The sequence below is a fragment of the Pelodiscus sinensis genome, chromosome 1 (assembly GCF_049634645.1).
Source record: "Pelodiscus sinensis isolate JC-2024 chromosome 1, ASM4963464v1, whole genome shotgun sequence".
In the NCBI taxonomy this organism is placed as follows: Eukaryota; Metazoa; Chordata; order Testudines; family Trionychidae; genus Pelodiscus; species Pelodiscus sinensis.
In genome coordinates, this window is record NC_134711.1 from 56,777,052 (window position 1) to 56,800,528 (window position 23,477).

A 23,477-nucleotide genomic window follows, 5' to 3' on the forward strand; every position below is an offset into this window, starting at 1 on the left:
ATATTAAAACAGAAGGTAAAAAGTGTGTGCCAGTTGTCAAACAAAATTGGCATAAAATAAAACTGTCTATTCAAATATAAGCAGTAATAAAAAAATATACTGAAGTAAAAAAGTAGAAAAATTTCAAGTCATGAGAAGGCTTCCTTGCAAAAGACAATTTGTCCAAGAGGGTCATTTTTTATTACACTGAAAGAGTGGTAGATGTAGTAAAGCTCAGCTGAATGTAGTAATTTCCTAATTTTTTTTAAATGTACATTTATCAGCAATAGATGTAAGGCACCAAATGGCTTATGTGCATAAAACTGATGGTCTCAGTACAGACCCGAAGTAGACAAATATTCAAACATATACAGGATCTTTCGGAAAATAAAGCCTTTTCTGAAAGATCCCTTATTCCTCTTAAAATCAGGAATAAGGGATCTTTCGGAAAAGGCTTTATTTTCCAAAAGATCCCCGTCTAGACTGGCGCTTTTTGCCGGCAAAGCCCCGAGCCGGAAAAAAGTGGCAGCCATGTTTATGCAAATGAAGCGGGGAAGATTTAAATCCCCGCTTCATTTGCGATTGCGCTGTGTCTAATTTGCATCCCTTTTACTGAAAAGGGGTGCAATCTAGACACAGCCCAAATGCTGTACGAAAGAATGATCAAGGCGTAAAGAGTAAAACTCCTGTGAACTAACTGAGGTGATGCTTGAAGAAAAGTGCTGATGCATACTGGAAGAACAATTTAGAGATGCTTTCACTGTCTGCTTAAATTTGTTCTCTGACAAAACAGAAGATGTCAATCTCTAACACTAATTAGTGTTCATATAGGTGTTAGATTTCTCAAAAATAAAATTAACTGAAAAAAATAGATGTCAGAAAACAATTACACTGTATGACTAATATTCAAAAGATGCTAAGAGGAATCCAGTAGAATCTGATTTATTCATTACATAGGAAAACAACTAATATTAAAACACACCCACACAATTTTTTAACAAGGGTATTAGGGCAAAATTCTCAAGGTAGGTTACAGCCCTTTGCATAAAAGTGGTACAGAGGGATCATAATGTAGCTGCAAATGTCCAGCAGAGATGTCCCCGAAGCACAGAATCTCTGCTGGAATATGTGTACTTTTGCAGATCCCGAGGCATATATCCTACAACAGAATGTAGAGGGACTAAAATGGTGGAGGAACAACAGTGCAGGAGGGCCAGGGAGGAGATCTATGATGGCAATTATCAATTGACAAGGTATATTAATGATTCTTTTCCAATGGCTTAAGTTATAGCTGCTATGAAGTAGTTCTAAGCTGCATTACAGCTAGGGCCAGCCATGCAAATCAAGGGTCTGTTTTAGCCTAACAACCTTCTCCTGTCCCAAGACAGAATCAATTTTTGGGTTTTTGTTTTCAAATGGCAAGTAATTGTTTTTCCTTTTGGTGCTCTCTAACGTAAATAAAGGTCTTTTTACAACAAGTTGTGCCTTGTTATTACACTGATGGGGAAAATTCAAAGGTGGCAGCACACAGTACTGCAATTAATAAAGGAGTTTCACTCAAACATTTTAAAGATTTTCTTCTCAAACATGATTTAGTGGCAATCAGGTATGACATCTTGCATATTTGTACTATATTGTGCTCGATTACAATGGCAGCTATTGGGGTTTGTATACAACATTGCTACTTAATATTGAAAATGGTAGTCATAGCCAGCATGTCTTTTCTGGCTGTTAGTTTGAGTTTTAAGGAGATCCCAAAAAATGAAAATCTCTAAACAGCACATTTAAAACAGCTGATTTGATCAAGCATGCATATGCAATTCAAAATCATCTAGATTGAATTTCTACATTTCAAAAGTATTCAAAATGTTCTAAAAGCTCTGCTCTAGGAATTCTTTTGGTGAAGTTCCATGGCTTGTGTTATACCAAAGATCATACTAAATGATTACAGTGATTCTTTCTGGGCTTAGACTCTATGAAGATTAATTTTTTTCAGGGCGCTTTCTTCAAGCCCAGACAGTATCCTAAGGATAGGTCTCCATTTCTTCCTTTTTTTAAAACCCATTTACAAAAGCCATAAATAAACTGATCACTCAGTCAAGGAGGATATGATTTGTCTGGAATGTGTCAGCTTCACAACTGTATAGTCAATAATTGTCACTACACAGTGGTGAAACTTTCCCTTCTCAGAATAGTTGAGTTCAGTGCTTTTAGACTGATGCTCTCCCTCTCCAACCTCTCACAAAATAAACTGAAAATCTTTTTAGAAGCATGTAGTTAAAGCTGCCTGTGAAGTATAAATAAATAAGAATTTGTCTGTCTATTTGCATCATCATTATAAACTGAACTGATACTGAAATTTATTGTTTCTGGATGAAACAAGACCTATGCCAAGATCCAATGTCTTAAAAAAAATAAAATTCAACATTACTTTGTGCTTACTTTTTTTCTCCAAATCTGACATAAACATCACTGCCATATCAAATCTTTTTATTTCAGATAGCTTCTGGAGAATTTCAAGGATAAGCGTTGGTTTCTCTTTCCTAAAATAAAAGATTATTAAATACATATGCAAATAGCTACTTCTGATTAGAAAGATCCAATAGCTATAAAAAGGATTATATATTTCAAGCTACAGAACAAATATTTTTTAGTAATAGATAAAGATAAAAAAATGCAGAAAGGAGGAAAGTTGACAAGGCATAAACATGAAATCATGCACTAGCTATTACTATTCCTATACAGGCAGTCCCCGGGTTACATGGATCCGACTTACATCGGATCCCTACTTACAAACGGGGTGAGGCAACCCTGCACTAGCTGCTTCCCCCCAGCAGACCAGGGAGATGCAGAGCGGCTTTTCTCAGCAGACACCTCAGCTTGAGAATAAAGGACTGAGGGAAGTGAGGTGTGGGAGAATAAAACTGAGCTCTGAAGAAATGTTTGGCTAGAGTTTCCCCTACAATATGTACCAGTTCCGACTTACATACAAATTCAACTTAAGAACAAACCTACAGTCCCTATCTTGTACGTAACCCAGGGACTGCCTGTATATCAAATCATACTTTTCAGTACCCAAAAGACTGGTGCTTAAGGTGTGTGTTTCTTGTTGAACTTTTCCTTTGAGCTGTTATTCTTGGCTCATGATAATGAAGAGGAAAAATAAAATTCATGTTGTTTCCAAACAAAAATGGAAGCAACAGATAATGCAATTTACGGCTTTTCCCTCGGAAACACGTGCTCATACAAACTGTGTTAAGTAAACTGCCTTAGTAGTAAGAAATACACTTGACTTACCACTTTAGACCTCTACAGATCATGATCTATTGATTAAATGTATGGAAATCCATAGGGTTTCAGGAGTAAAATAAGGAGAGATATTTTAATGGGAACCTAGCAATTTGATTGTGGTGATGTGCCTAGTAATCAGAATGCATAATTGCTCTCATTTTTAGCACTAAGGAAAAGGTATCAGGATTTTTTTTGACAATGTTAGCATGTGAGATCACTTACCTTCCTCTTTCACTATCAATGACTACAAGTTATCTTCTTTCTTCTTCATACCTCACATTCCCCTCCTTTTAAAAACTAGTTTTATCTTTCTGCTCCCAATAAATTCACTCTTTAGCAGCCATGCATGTAATAACACCGAATGAAGGACATGCCTCTTCAGGTGTGGTGATTCACCCGCATGATTTGCTTTTGATTGGCCAAAATTTGTTGCCAGCCTATATCCTGACTCTTAATTTACACTTGCCACTCTGCATAATAATAAACATAACATTTTTAGAGCCCACATTAATTCAGAGGAATGGCAAATTATTCATAATGAGCGAATGAATTTTATGCAGCACTGAAACATGACAGAAATAATTGCTAAATGCTTTTTATTTTCTTAATATTAAGATTTCCATTTACACACACATGCTTGCTACTTCTATGTGTTCTGTTACAAAGTACAAGCATATAATTAAAGGAGGAAAATAAAAACCAAGACACTGAACACATGACAAAGACGACAGCTAAAGTAATGAAATCTGTTTGAATTTCTTAGTTTTTTTGCTCTTCTTTGAGCTATACTGAATTGTTTTAAAAATGAATTCTGTGCTAATGGAATGTGCTGTCCAATAAAAACAAATCATTTTTAAATAGATCACTGAGTAGACAGTCAGTAGTCACTACTGAGACAATATGAAGTTTAACCAATGACTAAATCAAAAGGCTTTTTATTACCAATTTTCCCCTAGCTAGTCCTTCTGAAATACTCTTCTGTATTGAAAGTTAATTTCTTCAGGAATACATTTAGATAAGCCAGTGTTATATGCTTTTAGCTATCAGAGTATCAACAATATGTTCTGTAAGGCAAACAGAAAAAAGCCTATGTTGGCAGCAAGCAATATAAAACCCTAAGATAATTAGTAAAGAACTGAACTTACTCAATGTAAAAGTCTTGCAGAATTTTCAAAATCTGGTTAAAGACATCTGGATCTAAGGATTTTTGGAACAGCTTAGGGTAAAGCGAAGGCTCTATTTGCTTTGGAAGAATAAAAACATTGTTATTTATAGACATAAAACATGATTCAATCATGAAAACCGAAACAAATAATTTTAAGCTCTCCTAAGTAGGGTCCATTCCCTTCCACATACTTTATAGTGCCTATCAACATCATGGACCCTTCTGAAAATGAATAATAAAAGCTACAAGAATACATTTTGGCCTATTATTCATACGTCCTTCTATTCTGTTGAATTGACAGCTGTAATTACAAGGAGATATATTTCTCTTCCTAGAGCTACTCATTTTATTTTATTAACTTGTACCTTTTTGCAAGATGCATATGATTGTTTAAAAAAAAATGTAAATTAACAAAGGATAAACAAACATTCCTTCAAAAAATTAATTCAAAGCAGTTCAAAACACTTTAAAGAATACTGGTATTCGTTAATGCTATAATTCCAATCCAGCAAACACACATGTGAGCAATTCAAGTTCAATGTGGATACCAAGATGCAAGTTTACATAATTTGGAAGGGATTAAAAAAAAAAATTAGGGCACTATTTATAGACTTATGTTTTAAAATTTGAAATAAAACAAACGTAAGCACAGAATGAAAATTATTTTCATGTGGAGTCAAGGCTATTTGGTATCATGATAAGGATATTAACACCTAAGAATTGTTAAATCATTTAGGCTACGTCTAGACTGCAAGCCTCTTTCGAAAAAGAGCATCTAGACTGCAAGCAGTACTTTTGAAAAAGCAAGCCGCTTTTTCGAAAGAAATCACCCAGGCAGTCTGGATGCTCTCTTTCTAAAAAGCCCTGTTTGCATTCAAGAATGCCTTTTTTCGAAAAACCCTTGAGTCTGGACACAGCCTTAGGTGCTAATTTCTCAATCTACTAATATAAAAAGAGACTATTTCTTTAAGCATAGTAGCAGTCATATACTATTATTTCTCTTACCTTTAGGTACATGTACATCTTATCTGGGCAGCCTTTCAATTTTCTGAAATCAGATTCAAGCTGGAATGAATTTGCAGGGATTGCAGGGACATCAGTTGTAGACACGGGAAGTGATATTTTATTTTCTTTGTCTAGATGATTTTTCAGACTGGAGAACTGAGGTGTAGCTGATGACATATCTTTCATATTGGTAGGAACTCTAAAATATTTAAATATACATTTTAAATTAAAAATTCAGGCCATTTCATAAATGAGTCTTAGTTGGAGCTATTGAGTACCACACCTCTTTTGCAAACCTAAGCCTTAACAAATGTCCTCACTTTTAAGGTTTTGGTAATATTTTCTATAAAAAACAATTATTTTCTCCAGATTAAAATATTCCTAAATTTTGAAATAAAAGCAAACAAACATACTTAATGGAATTAATTAAACGTTTGTTAAAGTATAATTTTCACTTGTCCACTTAAATGATTTTCTAGTCCTGAAAAAGTATATGCTACATATTTACTTTATTTCCAGAAGTAACCCTGTTTTAGTGTACAAAGCTTCTACATTCAATATATATCAGCATTACAGAATTTTTCCCCTCACAGCTGCAAGAATACAAAAATAAGTTTTCTTTGCAATTTCATAATGCAAAACAATAAGCATGTCAAAAGTGAAAACATTTTCAACACTGATTACAGTGCAGCCATTTGTTCTCCTATAATTTATTTGTCTTTTCTATCAGTATATTTTTAGCAGTTAAAACGTGGCTGTAAAAATGTACTTTTGCCCTAAATACTACCAAATAAATCCATTCAACTGTTCAGGGGAGAAAAAAAAAGATATACACTTGAGTTTTATAGTCAGTAAAAGCACATTAAAAGAGGCAAGGAATACCATATTAAAGCTCTCTGACCGTTCAAAGAGCCTGGGAAATACTCTTCAAACCAGCCAACCAAGGATTCTTAAAACCTGGGTGTAGGGCACTATCTTTACTGGTTCTGTGTCACCCCGTCCAGCCCATACCCAGGGATGATTTAGGAGTCATTCAAGGGATGATTCCACTACAGAAAGAAAATGACCCTGTCACAAGCTGGCTGGTCTTTTAAGGAGAGAGTCAGTATCAGCCTAGTCCAAGACAGGTCAGTTACCTTCTCCTTCCAGCTGATCCTCATCTGCTAGGGTATGTTTACACTTGTACCCTAGTTCAAACTAGCGATGCAAATGGATGTGACCGAAATTGTTAATGAAGCGGGGATTTAAATATCCCGCGCTTCATTAGCATAATCTCGCCAGCACGTTACTCCGCTCAACAGCTGTTCCGAAAGTGAAAGTGCGCACCGGGACTGTTAGGGGTTTGGTTCAAACTAACACATCCCGGTGCGCACTTTCACTTTCGGAACAGCTGTTGAACAGAGTAACGTGCTGGCGAGATCATGCTAATGAAGTGCGGGATATTTAAATCCCCACTGCATTAGCAATTTTGGTCACCTACATTTGCATCCCTAATTCGAACTAGGGCGCAAATATAGACGTACCCCTAGAGAGCTGGGAAGAAGTTATGGGAAGACCTCAAAGGGTTGCAAGACTTTGATTGGGGGAGGCAGGCTGATCTTCTAGTAGGTTCTTGAGAAACGTAGCTCCCCGTCAGACAAACTTGTGTACTGAGGGTTTCAGGAAGGAGACTGGCTCCTATGACTGACCCTGGAAGCAGGGAGGCTCCCATGTGGAAAATGCCTAGAGAGTCAGTGCTCTGTGGAGAGTGGGAAACACCTGAGAGCTTAGGCCAAGAAGAATGGAGAATTTTTCTTTTTATGGTTCACTTGGGATTATTGTTTAAATTCATCACCAGTAGCTCGCCACGGGGGCTGATGGAAACCACCTGGGAGAAAGCTAAGGCATGGTAAATAGTGGTGGGCCAGAAAGGCATGCTGCTGCCACAGGCTCCTTGGGAGCTCTTATCAGTCAACAGTACTTGGAGCAGACATGAGACTCCTGGTTACCTCCACAAATGGAGGAGAGGTGATAAAATAGCTTTAATATCATCTTTATTGCCTCCCCAAATCTCCTCCATGTGCAGAATTAGAATCTTGCCCTAAAATTCCCAACTGAAGTAACTGACATAAGATATAATGCACAGGAAATGAAGCATTATTATAGATCAAAATTACACAACTTACCTCAGTTATTTGGAATACCTGAGCAAAACAATCTAACAACTTGTCCGCTGTATCTAAAAGGCTCATGTTTTTGTTTCAAAATTATCACACACAAATGCATAAACATATTCCTAAATAAATCCTTCAAAACAAGGTGCATACAGCTACAAGATGACAAATGATATAGTAGTTACATTTAAGCAAGGTTTTTTGGTGCAACATTCAAAGAAATTAATACATACCCAGCTATGTTTGCTTATCAAATTCAAGAACACCAGAAGACTTTACTATACTCACTGGCAGGCTGGACTATCACTGATTTCTTCTATTTTCAATTGTTTTGCTTTTGGAGTATCAGATGAGGTTAAGAGGTCATTTTGACTTTGATTCCTTGTTGTTTCGATGTTTGTAGAATTAATCCAATTATTGGCTAGAGTACTAGGGTTAGGCAAATCAATATTCTGCATCTCATCACCAACTTCTTCAATGAATATTCTTCTCAAAGGTTTCTTAATAGAACAAATATCTCAGGTTAGTGAGATACTCTATTCTTTGTAGAAATTACAAATAAAAGACTATTGTTCACAATGGAGCTAGAACCTCAGAGCCACCACATTAGAGTGTGCTGGTGTCCAGAACAGACACCTTACAATAAAAATATACAGTGTGTTTATATAGTTATAACAGGCTTTCAAAACTCATCATAAAATTAAAAATATTCCTTCTTATTTGGCCTTCTTTTCCCTGCTACCACTTTACTTTATTTCTCTGTATCATGGGGGATCCTCACTTCAAAGTCATTCCATTTCTGTATTGTTTTCCCAGATAACTGGAAAAAAACCCATACTTCTTTTGAGATCCTTTAACCTTCCAATTTAGGATCTATCATATGTGATCAGTTCATTAGCCAATCAAATTTTATATCACGACTTCAAAAGCAAGATGCAGCAGTGAGGTTCAAATAACTTTATTTTGCATGGATAACTATAAATGAGTCTGTGGTCACAAAATATAAAAGCCAGTCATACACTTTGAATAAATTATGTCCTGTCCTGTAAATTCCATAGCTTACCTACACATTGTTATGGAATAATTCATTCTATGTGTTTCAGTTACGTTAATAATTATTTTGATCCCTGCTTGATCTCCAATAACTGCATACCCCATATTGTAGGCCCTCCATAAGACTTCAGGGTCTTTTATAAAAAAGTCACTCAAGTGAAGGGTAAATTCCATCCACTGAATGTAATCTTTTGGGAATAGAGTGTGTTGTGCATATTTACAAGGTCACATTCAATTATTAGTAATGTGACTGAAGTTCAACTAGCCAGTTAATTCATTCAAGGGATGCACACTGTGGGAGGCAGTGGAGGAAAGTAAAGGGGGGCAGACTGCTCCTCGGAGCTGGCAGACATGGAGAGCAGCTTAAAAGCTGTCTTCCCACTCCTATTGGTGCCCGCCTCCTTGTCCCTTGCTGCCTCTGATAACAAGGCGGGGGTGCGTGTAGTTGGTAAAATTAACTGATAAGCCCAACTGATAAGCCCAGTCTTATGATTTCATCATGTAGTCGACTACACATCGACATCCCTACTTTCCAGCGCTCAGCTCTGGTTCAGCACCCACCTCAGATTAGAACAGTGTGAGTTGCTCTAATAACCATGTCAGCAACCAACAATCTCCAAAGAACGGTCTTCCATCTTGGGATAGCCAGACAGCAGTCCATTATGGACACAACCCATCCTGACCCATATCAAGAGAGGTGTAAGGTCTCCACTGGGGAGATCAGGTGATTTCTGTTCTCTTTGCTCCTTTTTCAGTGCTCTTACAGATAGAATAAGACAATAAATGTGTGTCTAACATTAATTTATAAAGTAAACTTCTGATAATCTGGCACCTTTAGGACCCAGGGGGTGCCGGATTATCATATTTGCCGGACTATCGTAAGGGGGGGCTATGAGGGGTCTGGTGTGGGGGGGGGGGAAATGAATCAGGATGCCTAGGGCAGAGCAGCTGGGGGGCTGACTGGTTGGTCCCACAGCGCCGAGGAGCGGCGCTACTGGACCAACCCGGCAGCACCCCAGCTGCTCTACCCCAGGTGTCCCCAAATCAGCCGCTGCTTAAACTGATCAGCGGCTGACTCCAGGAAGCCCGAGGCAGAGCAGCTCTGCCTCGGGCTTCCTGGAGTCAGCATCTGATCAGTTTCAGCAGCGGCTGAATCGGGGACAACTGGGGTACCTGCCGGGTTAGTCCCGCAGCAGCCCGGAGGGGCAGCGCTACAGGACCAACCCGGCAGCGACCCAGCTGCTCTGCCCCAGCTTCCCCGACTCAGCCGCTGTTCAGTTTTAGCAGCGGCTAAATCGGAGAAGCTGGGGGCAGAGCAGATCCAATGGTCCGGCTGCCCGGAGCACTTCCGGGTTCCTGATGGTGTCGGATCATCAGGAGTGCTGGACCATCAGATGCCGGACCATCGGAGTTTTACTGTATTTAGTATTTCTAGTTAGTGCCGCTTTAAAGATGAAAATTAGCAGGTCAATAAATGCTACAGCTGATATGCCAAGGGTAATTTAAGATTAGGAATGTTAACAAATATTTCTCTTTCTAAACGTGTAACTGCTGAAAAAAATTTCAGCCGTTACACATTTACACATGATGGGGGCACACTGCTCCTGGGAGCCAGTATGTGGTTTGAAATCCGCCGTACTGCTTCCTCTCTATCCAAGGCAGCAGTACCAGGAGGAGGGTGAGGCGAGGGGAGGAAGGGGGGAAAAGAGTGACTCTGAAGGAGCCGGTACTCGTGGTGAGCTGCCTTTTAAGCTTGTTCCCCCCCCCCTCCCTCCAGCACCAGCTGTGGGAGGCAGTGGGGGGGAGAAGAGTGCCCCACAGGAGGCCGAAAGGGAGGTGTAGAGGGTATGAAGCCATTAGGATTAACCGATGAGGTCAGGCTTATTGGTTAATCGTGTAGATGACTACATGCTAACATCCCTATTTAAAGCTATGGAAGATATCGTTTATTACATCTGTATTAATACAATATTATAATTGTATGTAAATAATCCAATACTTTCTTTTTAAATTTCAAGAAGAGGACATTATTTTCTAACTTTAGTCTGTTAATCATTTTAATTTATATTACAATTAATGGAGTCAAGAAAAAGAACTGTTTGGTAATAAGTTTTTAAATTAAGAAAAATTTTAAACTTTAGTATGCTTTGCACTGTACAAAATACAGCAAATGCTACTATCTCTGTCGCAGGGAATTTCTCTCATACATTTAGAAAGCAGAAAATAATTAAAATGTCTGAATAGTGTAAGTCTAATGGACACAAATCTTTATCTGCAAACCACATTTATCATCTTAATATATGTTTTTAAAAGGTCTCTCTAAACTCAAGTGATCGAAATGTAGTCGTGTTAGTCTGGTGTAGCTGAAACAAAATACAGGACTATGTAGCACTTTAAAGACTAACAAGATGGTTTATTAGATGATGAGCTTTCGTGGGCCAGACCCACTTCCTCAGGTCAAATAGTGGACTATTTTCTTCCACTATTTGATCTGAGGAAGTGGGTCTGGTCCACGAAAGCTCATCATCTAATAAACCATCTTGTTAGTCTTTAAAGTGCTACATAGTCTCTAAACTCAGGAATTATTACACCAGAAAGGGAAGTTACTCACCTTGTGTAGTAACGATCGTTCTTTGAGATGTGTCCCCATGGGTGCTCCACTCTACGTGTCGGGCTCGTCCTGGCGCCGCTGATCGGAGGCTTTTCGTAGCTGGAGTCAGCCGGACCGCGCATGCGCAGTAGCCGCCGCACGCCGTTCACCCGTTTCTCCCGTCGTGCGGTCCGGCCCCTCCGTCAGTTCCTCTCACCATCCAGAATCAGTAACTAGACAGGAAGACTGACCCGAAGTAGGGAGGAGGGCGGGACGTGGAGCACCCACGGGGACACATCTCGAAGAACGATCGTTACTACACAAGGTGAGTAACTTCCCTTTCTTCTTCGAGTGGTCCCCGTGGGTGCTCCACTCTAGGTGACTACAAAGCAATAGTCAAGATGCGCACCGGGTCAATGATTCTGTGCAGAGGCTAGAACCGCAGACGCTACTGCCGTGTCTGAGGCCTAGCGCCGCACTACAGCATAATGATGCACAAAAGAAGTGCTAGAGGACCAGGTGGCTGCCCGGCAAATGTTGCTAAGGGGGATGCCTTGGACAAAAGCGGTGGAGGTAGCAACTGCTCTAGTGGAATGAGCAATAGGCTGAGAAGCAAGTGGCTTTCCTTTGAGTGAATGACATGTCGTGATGCAAGTAGTGATAAGTCTAGCTATACGTTGACTCGAAGAGGGTTGCCTTTGGAACGTTGTGCTAGTGACACGAGCAGCCTGTCCGCACGTATCCATGAGTGGGGTCTCTCTATGTAAAAGGAGAGAACTCGTCGCATGTCGAGCATGTGTAACAAGGTCTCTGAGGGAGAAGCGTGCGACTTAGGATAAAAGGAGGTTAAAACTATAGGCTCATTGATATGAAAAGACGTATTAACTTTGGGGATAAACGCCAGATGTAGGCGCAATGTCACTGTGTCCTTTGAAAAAGATGTATAGGGAGGACTTGCCATTAACGCCCCCAGCTCGCTGACTCTGCGTGCCGAGGTAATCGCTAATAGGAATACGACTTTCATTGTTAACATGTGCAGCGATGTAGATGCCAAGGGCTCAAAAGGAGGGCAAACGATTGTGCGCAGGACCAAATCAAGGCTCCAGATTGGTGGAGGTGGTCTGTGAGGTAGGTGCATGTTCGCCAATCCCTTCAAAAATCTTTTCGTGGTTTGATGGGGGGGGAGGGGGAAGAGGAACCTTGCACTGGTTGATGGAAAGCACTGATAGTTGCTAAGTGAACTTTCAGGCTTGACAAGGAGAGGCCAGAATCGTGAAGCTGGAGGACATAATCCAGGACCTGACGCAAAGGAGAGACAAGGGGTTGCATGTTTTGAGTTCGACACCGTTGAGCAAACCTGTGCCACTTCGCCAGGTAAGTTTTTCGAGTCGAAGATTTCCTGATGCTCATCAAAATTGTCTTGACTCATTGTGAACAAAGGTGCTCGTCATCTTTGAGCCAGTTATCAGCCATGTTGTGAAGTGGAGTGAATCGAGTCTGGGATGCCGGAGAGCCCCTTCTCCTCCTGTGATAACAGGTCTGGGTGAAGAGGGAGTGTTCATGGTGGGTATATTGACATCCTGTGCAAGAGTGGGTATCACGGCTGTCTCGGCCATGCCAGGGCTATCAGGATGACTGTCGCCTCCTCGAAAGTTATTTTCTCAAGTCCTTGCAACTAGGACTGTGGGGGAAATGCGTAAAGGAGTGATCTGTGCCAAGTGGTCAGAAGGGAGTCGCCCCGAGAACCCCTTCCCATTCCCGCTCTGGAATAGAACTGGGGACACTTGGCATTGTGTGTTGTGGCAAAGAGGTCTACCGTTGGCGTACCCCTCCTGCGAAAGATGTAATGTAGCACGCCTGATCTCATCTCCCACTCGTGATCCGCAGGGAATTGTCTGCTCAACGAATCTGCAACGACATTGCTGATGCCAGGTAAGTAAGACGCTGTGATGATTACGTCGTTCGTTATGCACCAATTCCAGAACCACACTGCTTCGGCGCAGAGGGAGCGGGATCTGGCGCCTCCCTGTCTGTTCACATAGTACATTGCCGCCACGTTGTCTGTGACTGTGGTGTGCTGAATGCGTGGGAAAAAATTCTTGCATGCCAGAAAAATGGCACGTAACTCCAAGAGATTGATGTGATAAGTCTTCTCTGTGGAGGACCACCTGCCCTGAATGCAGTCGTCGTCCATATGTGCACCCCAGCCAATAAGCGAGGCATCTGTTGTAAGCGCAGAGGACTGAGGACGATGGAATGGAACTCCCAAAAGGTTTCCTGTATGCTTCCAGCAACGCAGGGAATTGCGGACATGTGGCCGCACAGTGACCATCTTGTGAATGCTGTGTTTTTGCAGTATGTATACTCTTGCTAACCAGTGTTGAAGATCCCTGAAGTGAAGTCTGGCATGAGAACAACAAAGGTGGTAGATGCTACGTGGCCCAGAAGACGAAGGCAGGTATGGACGGATACAGTCGGAGCGGTGTCGAGGACCTTCACTAGTTCTTGTATCGAGTGAAACCTGTCTAGAGGTAAGTATGCCATTGCCGTGATAGAATCTAGGACTGCCCCTATGAACTTTATATTTTGTGTGGGGACAATGGTCGACTTCTGTTTGTTTATTATTAGGCCCAGAGAATCGAACATGTTTCTGATCAACGAGATCATACACATGGTCTCCTGATGCGTTGTCGCCTTTATGAGACAATCATCCAAATAAGGGAATATGAGAAAGTGCTGACGGCGGAGATATGCAGCGACGACAGCTAGAGTATTTGAGAAAACTCTGGGAGCTGACGCCAGGCCAAAGGGGAGGACCCTGTACTGGAAATGGTCATTGTTTATCATGAAGCGCAAGAAGCATCTGTGTGCCGGATGAATCGTAATGTGAAAATATGCGTCCTACAAGTAGAGGGCCGCAAACCAGTCATTGTGATTCAGAGATGGGATTATTGTGGCCAGAGTCACCATCTTGAAACGTCTTTTCTGCAGGTAACTGTAGAGCCAACGCAGATCGAGAATCGGTCTCCATCCTCCTGTCTTCTTTTGCATCAGGAAGTAGCGTGAATAAAAGCCTTTCACTTTAAACTCTTTTGGGACCCTCTCTATGGCTCCGATGGCAAGTAGGCGTAGAGCCTCCTGTCGCAAAAGAGTGTCGTGAGAGGGGTCCCTGAAAAGAGACGGGGTTGGGGGATGGATAGGGGGTATAGACCCAAAGGGGATGGTGAAGCCTGATCTTATTTCCAATACCCATTTGTCGGTGGATACTTCAGCCCAACGATTGTAATAAGGCCGAAGGCGATGATGAAAGATGGGTATGGTATCAGCAGTGATGGCAACGACAACAGGTGAGGTTGCACCCTCGACAAGCGAGTCAAACCTGCTGTTTTGTGTGCAGTACGTTGGTCGCCCTAGACAGTTGTGGACGTCTACACTGCGGTCTTTGTTTAGATCAAGTCTGATCAAAAGGACAAGGTTATCATCTTTGGAATTGAAAGTCATATCGCCTCTGATACGGAAGTACCTTCAACGACGGAACGGTGGTACGTACATGCCAAGGGTACGTAGGGTCGTACGCGAGTCCTTTCCAGTGTGTAACACCTCATCAGTTTTGTCCGCGAATAGCTTCAATTTGTCGAAAGGAAGATCTTTGACTTTTGCCTGCAAATCCTTAGGGGCACCCGCAGCAGCCAACAATGATGCTCTATGCATGGATACTGCGGTAGCTATTGATCTTGTGGCAGTATCCACAATATCCATGGCTATCTGTAGACTAGCTCTAGAGCAAGCGTACCCCTCCTGTACCATGGCGCGGAGTATGGCCTTGTCTGCTTCGGAAGCGTTCTAGGCAAGCCCTGCCAACTTGGTGATGTTATTGAACCCATGGTTGGACAGAAGTGCCGCGTAATTGGCAATGCGAAGAAGGAGGGTGGATGAAGAATAAACTTTTCAACCGAAGAGGTCTAGTTTTTTGGCCTCTTTCTCCACTGCTGCATTTTTCACCTGTGGATTCTTGGCACGGTTAAGGGCTGCATCCACTACAAGAGAGTTTGGCTCGGGGTGGGTAAAGAGAAACTCCAAACCCTTGGAAGGTACAAAATCTCTCTTTTCCGCCCGCTTTGATGTAGGTGGGGCAGAAGCCAGGTGTGCCAGATTTCCGAGGCTGGTTCGAGAATGGCCTCATCACTCGGAAGTGCTGCTCTCGACTGTTGTCTCAGGTGTAAGTTTTTCAGCAGCCTGTATTGCTTGGTCTGCATGTCTGCCAGCTGGACATTCTGTGTCTGCGCTACCCATTTAAAGAGATCCTGGAACTCTTGACCGTCATCTGGGGGTGAAGTGTCCCCTTGAAAGAAGGCCTCCTCCGGGGAATATGACGAAATGTCAGCTGGAGACACTGTGTGTGGAGGGGCATCATCGTCCGAAATCTGACCCTCCTCTGGTTTGGACATCTGAAGAAGAGGAGGAGGAGGAGGAGGAGCAGCTGCCACCGGAACCTTGGGCGATGGGGCTGTCTGTTGGAGTGAGCCCACCGGGGACTGGCGTCTAGCCAGAGACGCACAGCAACAACAAGGGGAAGGAGAACGAGATCTTGTATAGTCATGAGAAAAATAATCTCTCCCTCATGGCAATAGGAGTAGTCAGGAGACGGCCTCCTGGATGAATGGGCACTGCTGTATCTACTGCGATAAGACCTTGAAGGCAAACGAGTCGGTGAATGAGATCTGCCAGTAGACATCCCATAATGCAGCAGGGGGTGCCTGTACACATAAGTATAGTGAGGCCTCGAATGCTGGTGCAGAGAACGTGGGCTGCGCTGATAACGAGGCTCTCGCGGAGAGTGGTACCATGGAGGGGATGGAGACGGTGCCGGGGAAAACATCGGTGAGGGAGACAGGGACACCCTTCTCGGAACCGATTTCCTTTGAGCTTTGTAGGAACGGCTGAAGGCATGGTGAGGGTCTCATCAACAGAGGAATGTTTTGAGGCTTGATCCTCATTGTCCAAAACCAGTATGCCGTACTGATGAAGCTGGGGAGACTAACTCTCCTGCCGGTGTCTTATGCGGAACCGAACTGCGGTGGTCCGTTGGTGCCGTACTTGGTTTCTGTCACTCGGCACCGTATCTGACGCCGTGGGCGTTTGGTCCCCGGTGCCGACTGGGCTGTCGGTGCCGTCGATTGAAGTGGTGCCGGCCTCGGTGCTGTATCATGCCTCCCGTGCTGTTGCACCATCGGTGCCGCCTGCGTAGGCAGCCGCCTGTGAGTTGGAGGAGCCAGCTTCTTCCCCGCAGCCTTAATAGTGCTCAAAGGCGCACTAAAGAGGAGCGCACTAAAGGCTTATGCCTCTCCGATTTTTCTTTCGCGGGCTGACGGCCCGTTCCAGAGGTGCCTGGTTGGGCACCCTCACTGATTTTAGACAGAGGGGCTGCGGCCAGGGATCGCGCCGGGGAGGCTTTCTTCCCTTTCTTCACGGTCGACTCCCTCGGCAGTGACAACCTCCGCTTGCGCTCCATAGAGGAGTCCCCTTGAGCCACTTCAGAAGGCTGCAGAGCCTTATCAAAGAAGATGAGCTTGAGACTCATGTCTCTGTCCCTACGTGCTATCGCCGTTAACAGTGGGCACACTTGCTCGGTATATGGGACTCCCCCAAACAGTGTATACATGCGTCATGGCCATCAGACGCTGGCATGGGGTCCTTACACTGGAAACATTTCTTAAACCCCGGTGAACCAGGCACTGGGATTCAACCGGGTTAAATAGTAATAATAAACTAGAACTTAGCAACAATAAAAGTAACCTAAGTTTAACTTTAATTTTTTTTTTAAACTAACGAATAACAAACTAACAATAACCTGAAGAAAAACTAATGAAAATTTGAACTTTGAAAGGAGCTGCCTCTGAGGAGAGACAACGGAACTCCGTCAGCAACCTAGGACGGTTGAGAGGAACTGGCAGAGGGGCCGGACCGCGCGATGGGAGAAACGGCGCGCAGTGACTGCTGCGCATGCGTGGTCCGGCCGACTACAGCTACGAAAAGCTTCCGATCAGCGGCGCTGGAAAGAGCCTGACACCTTGGCTACGTCTACACTGGCCCCTTTTCCGGAAGGGGCATGTTAATTTCAACTATCGTAGTAGGGAAATCCGCGGGGGATTTAAATATCCCCCGCGGCATTTAAATAAAAATGTCCACCGCTTTTTTCCGGCTTTTAGAAAAGCCGGAAAAGAGCGTCTACACTGGCCCCGATCCTCCGGAAAAAGCGCCCTTTTCCGGAGGCTCTTATTCCTACTTTGAAGGGCGCTTTTTCCGGAGGATCAGGGCCAGTGTAGACGCTCTTTTCCGGCTTTTCTAAAAGCCGGAAAAAAGCGGCGGACATTTTTATTTAAATGCCGCGGGGGATATTTAAATCCCCCGCGGATTTCCCTACTACGATAGTTGAAATTAACATGCCCCTTCCGGAAAAGGGGCCAGTGTAGACGAGCCCCTAGAGTGGAGCACCCACGAGGGCCACTCTAAGAAGAAATGTGCCTGACAAATATAGGTTTACATTTGCAATACAACAAGTAAGAAAGGGGTTAACTGTTGAACGCCACCATTTCTTCATGCCCTACTTAATTTTCAAAATATTGCACTTTCCCCTGCTGCCCCAACACACTTACAGTTGACCTAAGATGCAAGGGTTTATCAATGGGTAGCACTAGGTTTCTTATTTCTGCTTCTTCTGCTGATCGTTCAGGACATTCCTGGTAAATCCACAGACCTTTCTCAGCTAATTCCTTAAAGAAAATTGTTCAGATAATTAAAATTAAGGTTGTTTATAAAACTCATTCAATGTATACATATAATCTAAGCACAGAAAAATTATATAAACAAACTGCAACACAGTCAAAAACATACATACGTTCTGTATTTTGGTTAGTTCATTCGTTGCTTGTTTGTTGCCAGGTTCCAGCTTCAAAACTGTTTCAAAATCTAAATGAATAAAAAAAAAAAATACGTACAAATTTGAAGTTGAAGTATTTGTTTTTATTAAAAGTATCTGTTTTCGCCGAAAAGGTAACTCCAAATTAAAAATACAAAAACTCACTCAATATAAATTGGAAAAATAGAAATCTTGACTATTTCCTAGTAACTAGTAATATGTAATATAAAGATGTATTTAACACTAAGTGGGAAAATACATTTTATGTTAAAATAATCTCTCTTATGAAAGCACCAGTCATAGATCCATATTTAAGACTGATTAGCATGTTGTACTTAAGCATAATTAAGGCACCCAAGCAGCCATAACTCTGTCCTGAAGGGATACCACAAGGTGGCAGAGCTAAGAAAAAATAACAAGTGAGCTTTCAAAACAATTTTTACCTAACCTGGAACAGTAAAATGCTTTAATTATGTGATTACTGTCTGGCATTAGGCAGCTAAGATTGTTTAGATGCCTTAACTGTGCTTTTTCAGAACAAGTTAAAGGCCTGTTTCCTTTTAAATATAACCTTAAATCTGAGTTTCCTAGTTTCATCATGTTTGTTTCTGGAACAGGTACACTATTCCTGTGATGCATTTTCCCCTAAATTACTATTTTCAAACTAGACTCCATTTTAATGAAGTTTTTGAAGCAGGATAATATTGAAAACACATGCTCAAGCTTGTAAATTCAATTGGTTTACTATATCACTGTGGTATCAGTCCTTAACTCCCCTGTTGTCCCAATATTTATGTCCCATGTTATTGAAACTTAATTCTTTGCAGGAATCCAAACCTGGAACCCGACTACAACACTCTTTTTTACATTCTACTGCAATCTTTAGAGAGATAAAATTATCCATTCAAATAAGAGGTGGATGGGGGGGCAAGTAAAATAAATCTTCAATTTGTCCTATCAAGACAAATAATTAAAGACTTGACATTTATGGAGTAATAGGAGGGCCTGAAACATAAGCTCATGTATTACAGGCCTGAAATGAGGTGGCCTAGGCCACAATGATCAAGACTGTGCTAATATAAAGCAAAGTTAAAACTGTGAGCACGAGGCAGGCCCAGCTAACAGAAATGGACACAAACAGGGTTCATAATTTAAAATACTAAATACAAGGCACAAGCTGGAAGTACATTCTAGAGAGGTCATAACAGAACACCTTGTGAAGAACAAACTCCCCACAAACAACAGACATACTGATCCAGGATCAGGACAGGGTCTAAAACTAACAGCATTATAGTAACTGAACCCCCATGTAAAAGGTAATGGGTGTTATCTATGTATCGTCAGACGGTAGCAACCTAATACGGCAGAAGTGATATGTAGTGAGTGTGTACCTATGTTTAAAAATGTACCTCTGGGGTGCATGTTAAATCCCATGTTACTTACTGACTGAGTCAAGTCCACTGTCATGGGCTCACATTCTTAAGCATATCTGTAGGCCTGGGATCCAAGGAAGCTATTACTATGCTTCGTTTACAATAAATCTGGCTGGGTGTCTTCAATCATCATCTGATTTTGTGATCTTTGGGGGCTCTCTTGGAGTATCAGTTGTATCAGCAATTTATATAGAGCTAATAATATACAGAGGGAGCACAAAAAGTATTCAAATGTTTATCACTGGACAAAGCACAGGGCCTTTCAGGACACCACACTGGTGACTTGACAATCTCATTGGTGACCCTAACTGCTGATCTGTTAAGCAAGTGAGCTGTACCTCTGTTGGAATTGTGATCTAAGATGACAGAAAGCCATGAGTGAGGGAATGTCTTTAATCCCTCCCTAAAAATCCTCACAGAGGGTGTGTCTAAACGACACCCCTCTGCCGAAAGAGGGATGTAGATTAGGCACATCACTATTGCAAATGAAGTGGGGATTTAAATATCTTGCGCTTCATTTGAATAGAAATGGCCACCGCCTTCTGCCAATGAGGTACTTTGCCGGCAAAAAGCAGCAGACTAGACGGGGATTGGTCGATAAGGAAAGCCTCTTCCGACCAATCCTGTAAAACTCGTTGCACGAAGCATAAGGGATCGGTCGGAAAAGTCTTTCCCTGTCGACTGATCCCCATCTAGACTGCCGCTTTTTGCCAGCAAAGTGCTGCGTTGGCAAAAAGCGGTGGCCATTTCTATTCAAATGAAGCACGGGATATTTAAATCCCCACTTCATTGCAATAGTGATGTGCCTAATCTATATCCCTCTGTCGGCAAAGGGGTGTAGTTTAGACACACCCAGAGTGGGTTTTTTTTTTTTTTTAAAAGAGTTTTGCCCCAATATAAAGGTAATGCCAATACAGTGGTTTCTCTCTACATATATAAAAAAGTTTTTCCTGACGGATGACAGAATATTCCCACCAGACAACAGAATGACATCACCACATCAGCAGGCTCTTTCGGCAAAGCAAAAGCAGCCACAGGGGGTTGGGGGAGGAGGGGAGGGAGAGAGAGAAAGGGGAGGCAAGCAAAGCAAGCATAGGGCACAGTCACCTAGTAATTGTTTAGGAGTTTTTTTAAAAATCAGGACAAAACAAATCATCACAAACATTGAATGCATTCAAAGTCTCACCTTGCATAGCTTCTTTTAGTTTTCCTAATGCTGCTCTGGCAGTACCTCTTCTGGCAAAAGCTTTAGAATAGGAAACATCTAGTAGCACAGCTTGTGTGCAGTCTGCTTCTGCCTCTTCATATCTCAATAGAAAAGAAGTTTTAAAAGATTACTAAGCTAATCATGTAATGAAAACAGTATTAAATAAAATAGTTCTTCAAATACGTAAACATTTGTAATAACTGGATGCCTAAAATTAAGTCCTTGAATCTATAAACACAAACGATCTAACTTTCACAAGTGCTGAGCATCAAGTATTAGTTTATTTCTAGACTCTTCTCTGCCCCCCCCCCCCCATAACTATGGCATTTTTAGAAAGCAATACTTTTCCAAATAAGCATAATCTAACAGACCTAAAGTTTTCTACATTATTGGTTCTGTACCAGAACTTTGTGACAACCACACAGAAGAACACATACTATATGGAAAGAGCCTTTACAAATAGTTAAAAATCCCCACCACCACCAGTCGTCTCATTTGATTGTAAAGTTCAGAGACAAATGTATGTGTGTATTATTACTGAGACTTTTTGGATTTATTTAAACAACCACCATCCAACTACCTTTCTACACACAATTGAAAACAGCTTTTGACATTACGATGTATGTGTTTTTATAGACTACTTATAACTATCCCCTCAGAAGTTTGAATTTGAATCCATGTCTAACAAAATTATACAGAATTATTCCTACAGCCGACTGCTATGAGACAGCTATCTCCTATATGAGCTACCAAATTTCTATCTTTTTGCTGTATGTAAACAGTATTGATCCAGAAGATGCCAGAATAGTTGTGCAAAGCTTTAAAGAAAGAAAGCTAGGAATAGTCAAATTGAGTGAAACTTGAACCATTTTCTCTATGATTTCTACCTATCCCTATTTTTCTCTTTCAAAATGTTTTCATTTAAAAAAAAATCATAAAGATAACAATTTGCACATATTAGAGGAGATATAAAAAAACATGATAATTTGTTTGAATATATTTTATACTGAATTCTAAGAACAGTGTAGAATGAATGGCCGTAACCATTTGAATTTATATGAAACTGATGTGATGTATCACTTTTTTATTCCAATTTAAAAAGACTAGAGAAGCATACACTCAATGCCACTTACTTCTGAATCTTGAGATAGGCCATAGCTCTGTTAGCTGGCAGAAGTGCATTGGTGCCATCTGCTGCTATGCCACGTGTATAACATTCTATTGCTGCTTCATATTTTCCTTCTTTGAAATATCCATTTCCCTGATAAATTTGGATGAAAAAAATATATTAAGGAAGTTGACAAGCTTCAGGGGGTAGCCAAGTTAGTCTGTACAGGAGAAACTTAAAAAAAACAACAACAACAACAACAACAAATGGTCTGGTAGCACTTTATAGACTAACAAAACATGTAGATGGTATCATGAGCCTTTGTGGGCACAGCCTTCAGATAATGGCTCTATATAGTGCTACCAGACCATATGTTGTTTAAGTTTATTAGATATATTGGCAAGCATTTAAAATACTATTAAGAATTAGAAGTATTCTACTACTGTAAATTGTAAACATTTCAAGAGCCAGATGTGGCTACTTAGTTTTCATATTTAGAAACATCACACTGGAAAAACTGTTAGACATGGATTCACTTTTTAATCTTACCACTATTCAAATAATATTATCACAGAGCCAAAGAAGATTGGAGTTAGAAGAGACTTCAGGAGGACATCTAGTCCAAACTCCTGCTCAAAGCAGGATCAACTCCAAACACATCATTCCAGTCATGGCTTTGTCAAGCCTGGCCTTCAAAATCTGTAAGGATGGAGATTCCACCACCTCTCTAGGGAACCCATTGCAGTGCTTCACCACCCTCTTCGTTTTTTCCTAAGAACTAATCTAGACCTCCCACACTACAACTTGAGGCCATTGTTTCTTGTTCTGTTATCTGCCACCAATGAGAATAGCCTGGTACCATACTCTTTGGAACTTGAATCAGGTAATTGAAGGCTATCAAATCCTGCCCTCATTCTTCTCCTTTAAAGACTAAATAAGCTCAGTCCCCTCAGCCTCTCCATAAGTCATGTGCCTCAGCCCCCTAATCATTTCCATTGCCCTCCCCTGGACTCTCGCCAATTTTTTTAAACATCTTTTCTGTAGTGGGCCCCCCAAAACTGGATGTAATGCTCCAGATGTGGCTTCATCTGTGCTGAATAGAGGGGAATAACACTTCCCTTGATCTGCTAGCCATACTCCTATTAAAGCAGCCCAGAGCAGTGCCTATATTATATATAAAAAGAGAAACAACCAAATGTCAGTTGTGGATTAAATTTATCATGATCTCTATATGAAAAGAGAATTGATAGAGCTTCATTTAGAAAATGTTAACATCAAAAATTGTGGAGATGGAGCAAACCTATACTATTCTGAGTTGCACAATTTTTAACAGATGTTTTACATTACAACATTTCATATACATTTTGCAAAGTTATTTAAAAAGAATAGGAACTTATTAAAATATAAACACATCCTATGGGAAATTCCACTGAGTCAGGAATATTTTTAAAAGGGTTCAGTCATGGCTCAAATCAGGCTTATTGGGTGTAGTTTATTTGCCGGATCCCTGCTCTTTGGAAGAACACTACCAGATACTACTTCAAGAAGAAATAAAAGTCTAGAATCTCAAATAC

The 23,477-nt window shown here is 41.4% G+C and overlaps 1 protein-coding gene across 6 annotated transcripts in view; it reads right to left on the reverse strand.

Annotated features, from left to right (window-relative positions):
* RPAP3 (RNA polymerase II associated protein 3) overlaps nt 1-23,477 on the reverse strand; it is a 61,851-nt gene that overhangs the window by 12,214 nt on the left and 26,160 nt on the right. For all 6 annotated transcript variants that reach the window (XM_014575212.3, XM_075930640.1, XM_075930635.1 and 3 more), the window contains 8 exons: nt 21,929-22,056; nt 20,775-20,896; nt 18,135-18,205; nt 17,893-18,009; nt 7,882-8,093; nt 5,441-5,639; nt 4,416-4,513; nt 2,422-2,522 (listed from right to left, as the gene is read on the reverse strand). In XM_014575212.3, coding sequence (XP_014430698.2) covers nt 2,422-2,522; nt 4,416-4,513; nt 5,441-5,639; nt 7,882-8,093; nt 17,893-18,009; nt 18,135-18,205; nt 20,775-20,896; nt 21,929-22,056 — 1,048 coding nt within the window. The remainder of the gene's footprint in view (nt 1-2,421; nt 2,523-4,415; nt 4,514-5,440; nt 5,640-7,881; nt 8,094-17,892; nt 18,010-18,134; nt 18,206-20,774; nt 20,897-21,928; nt 22,057-23,477) is intronic.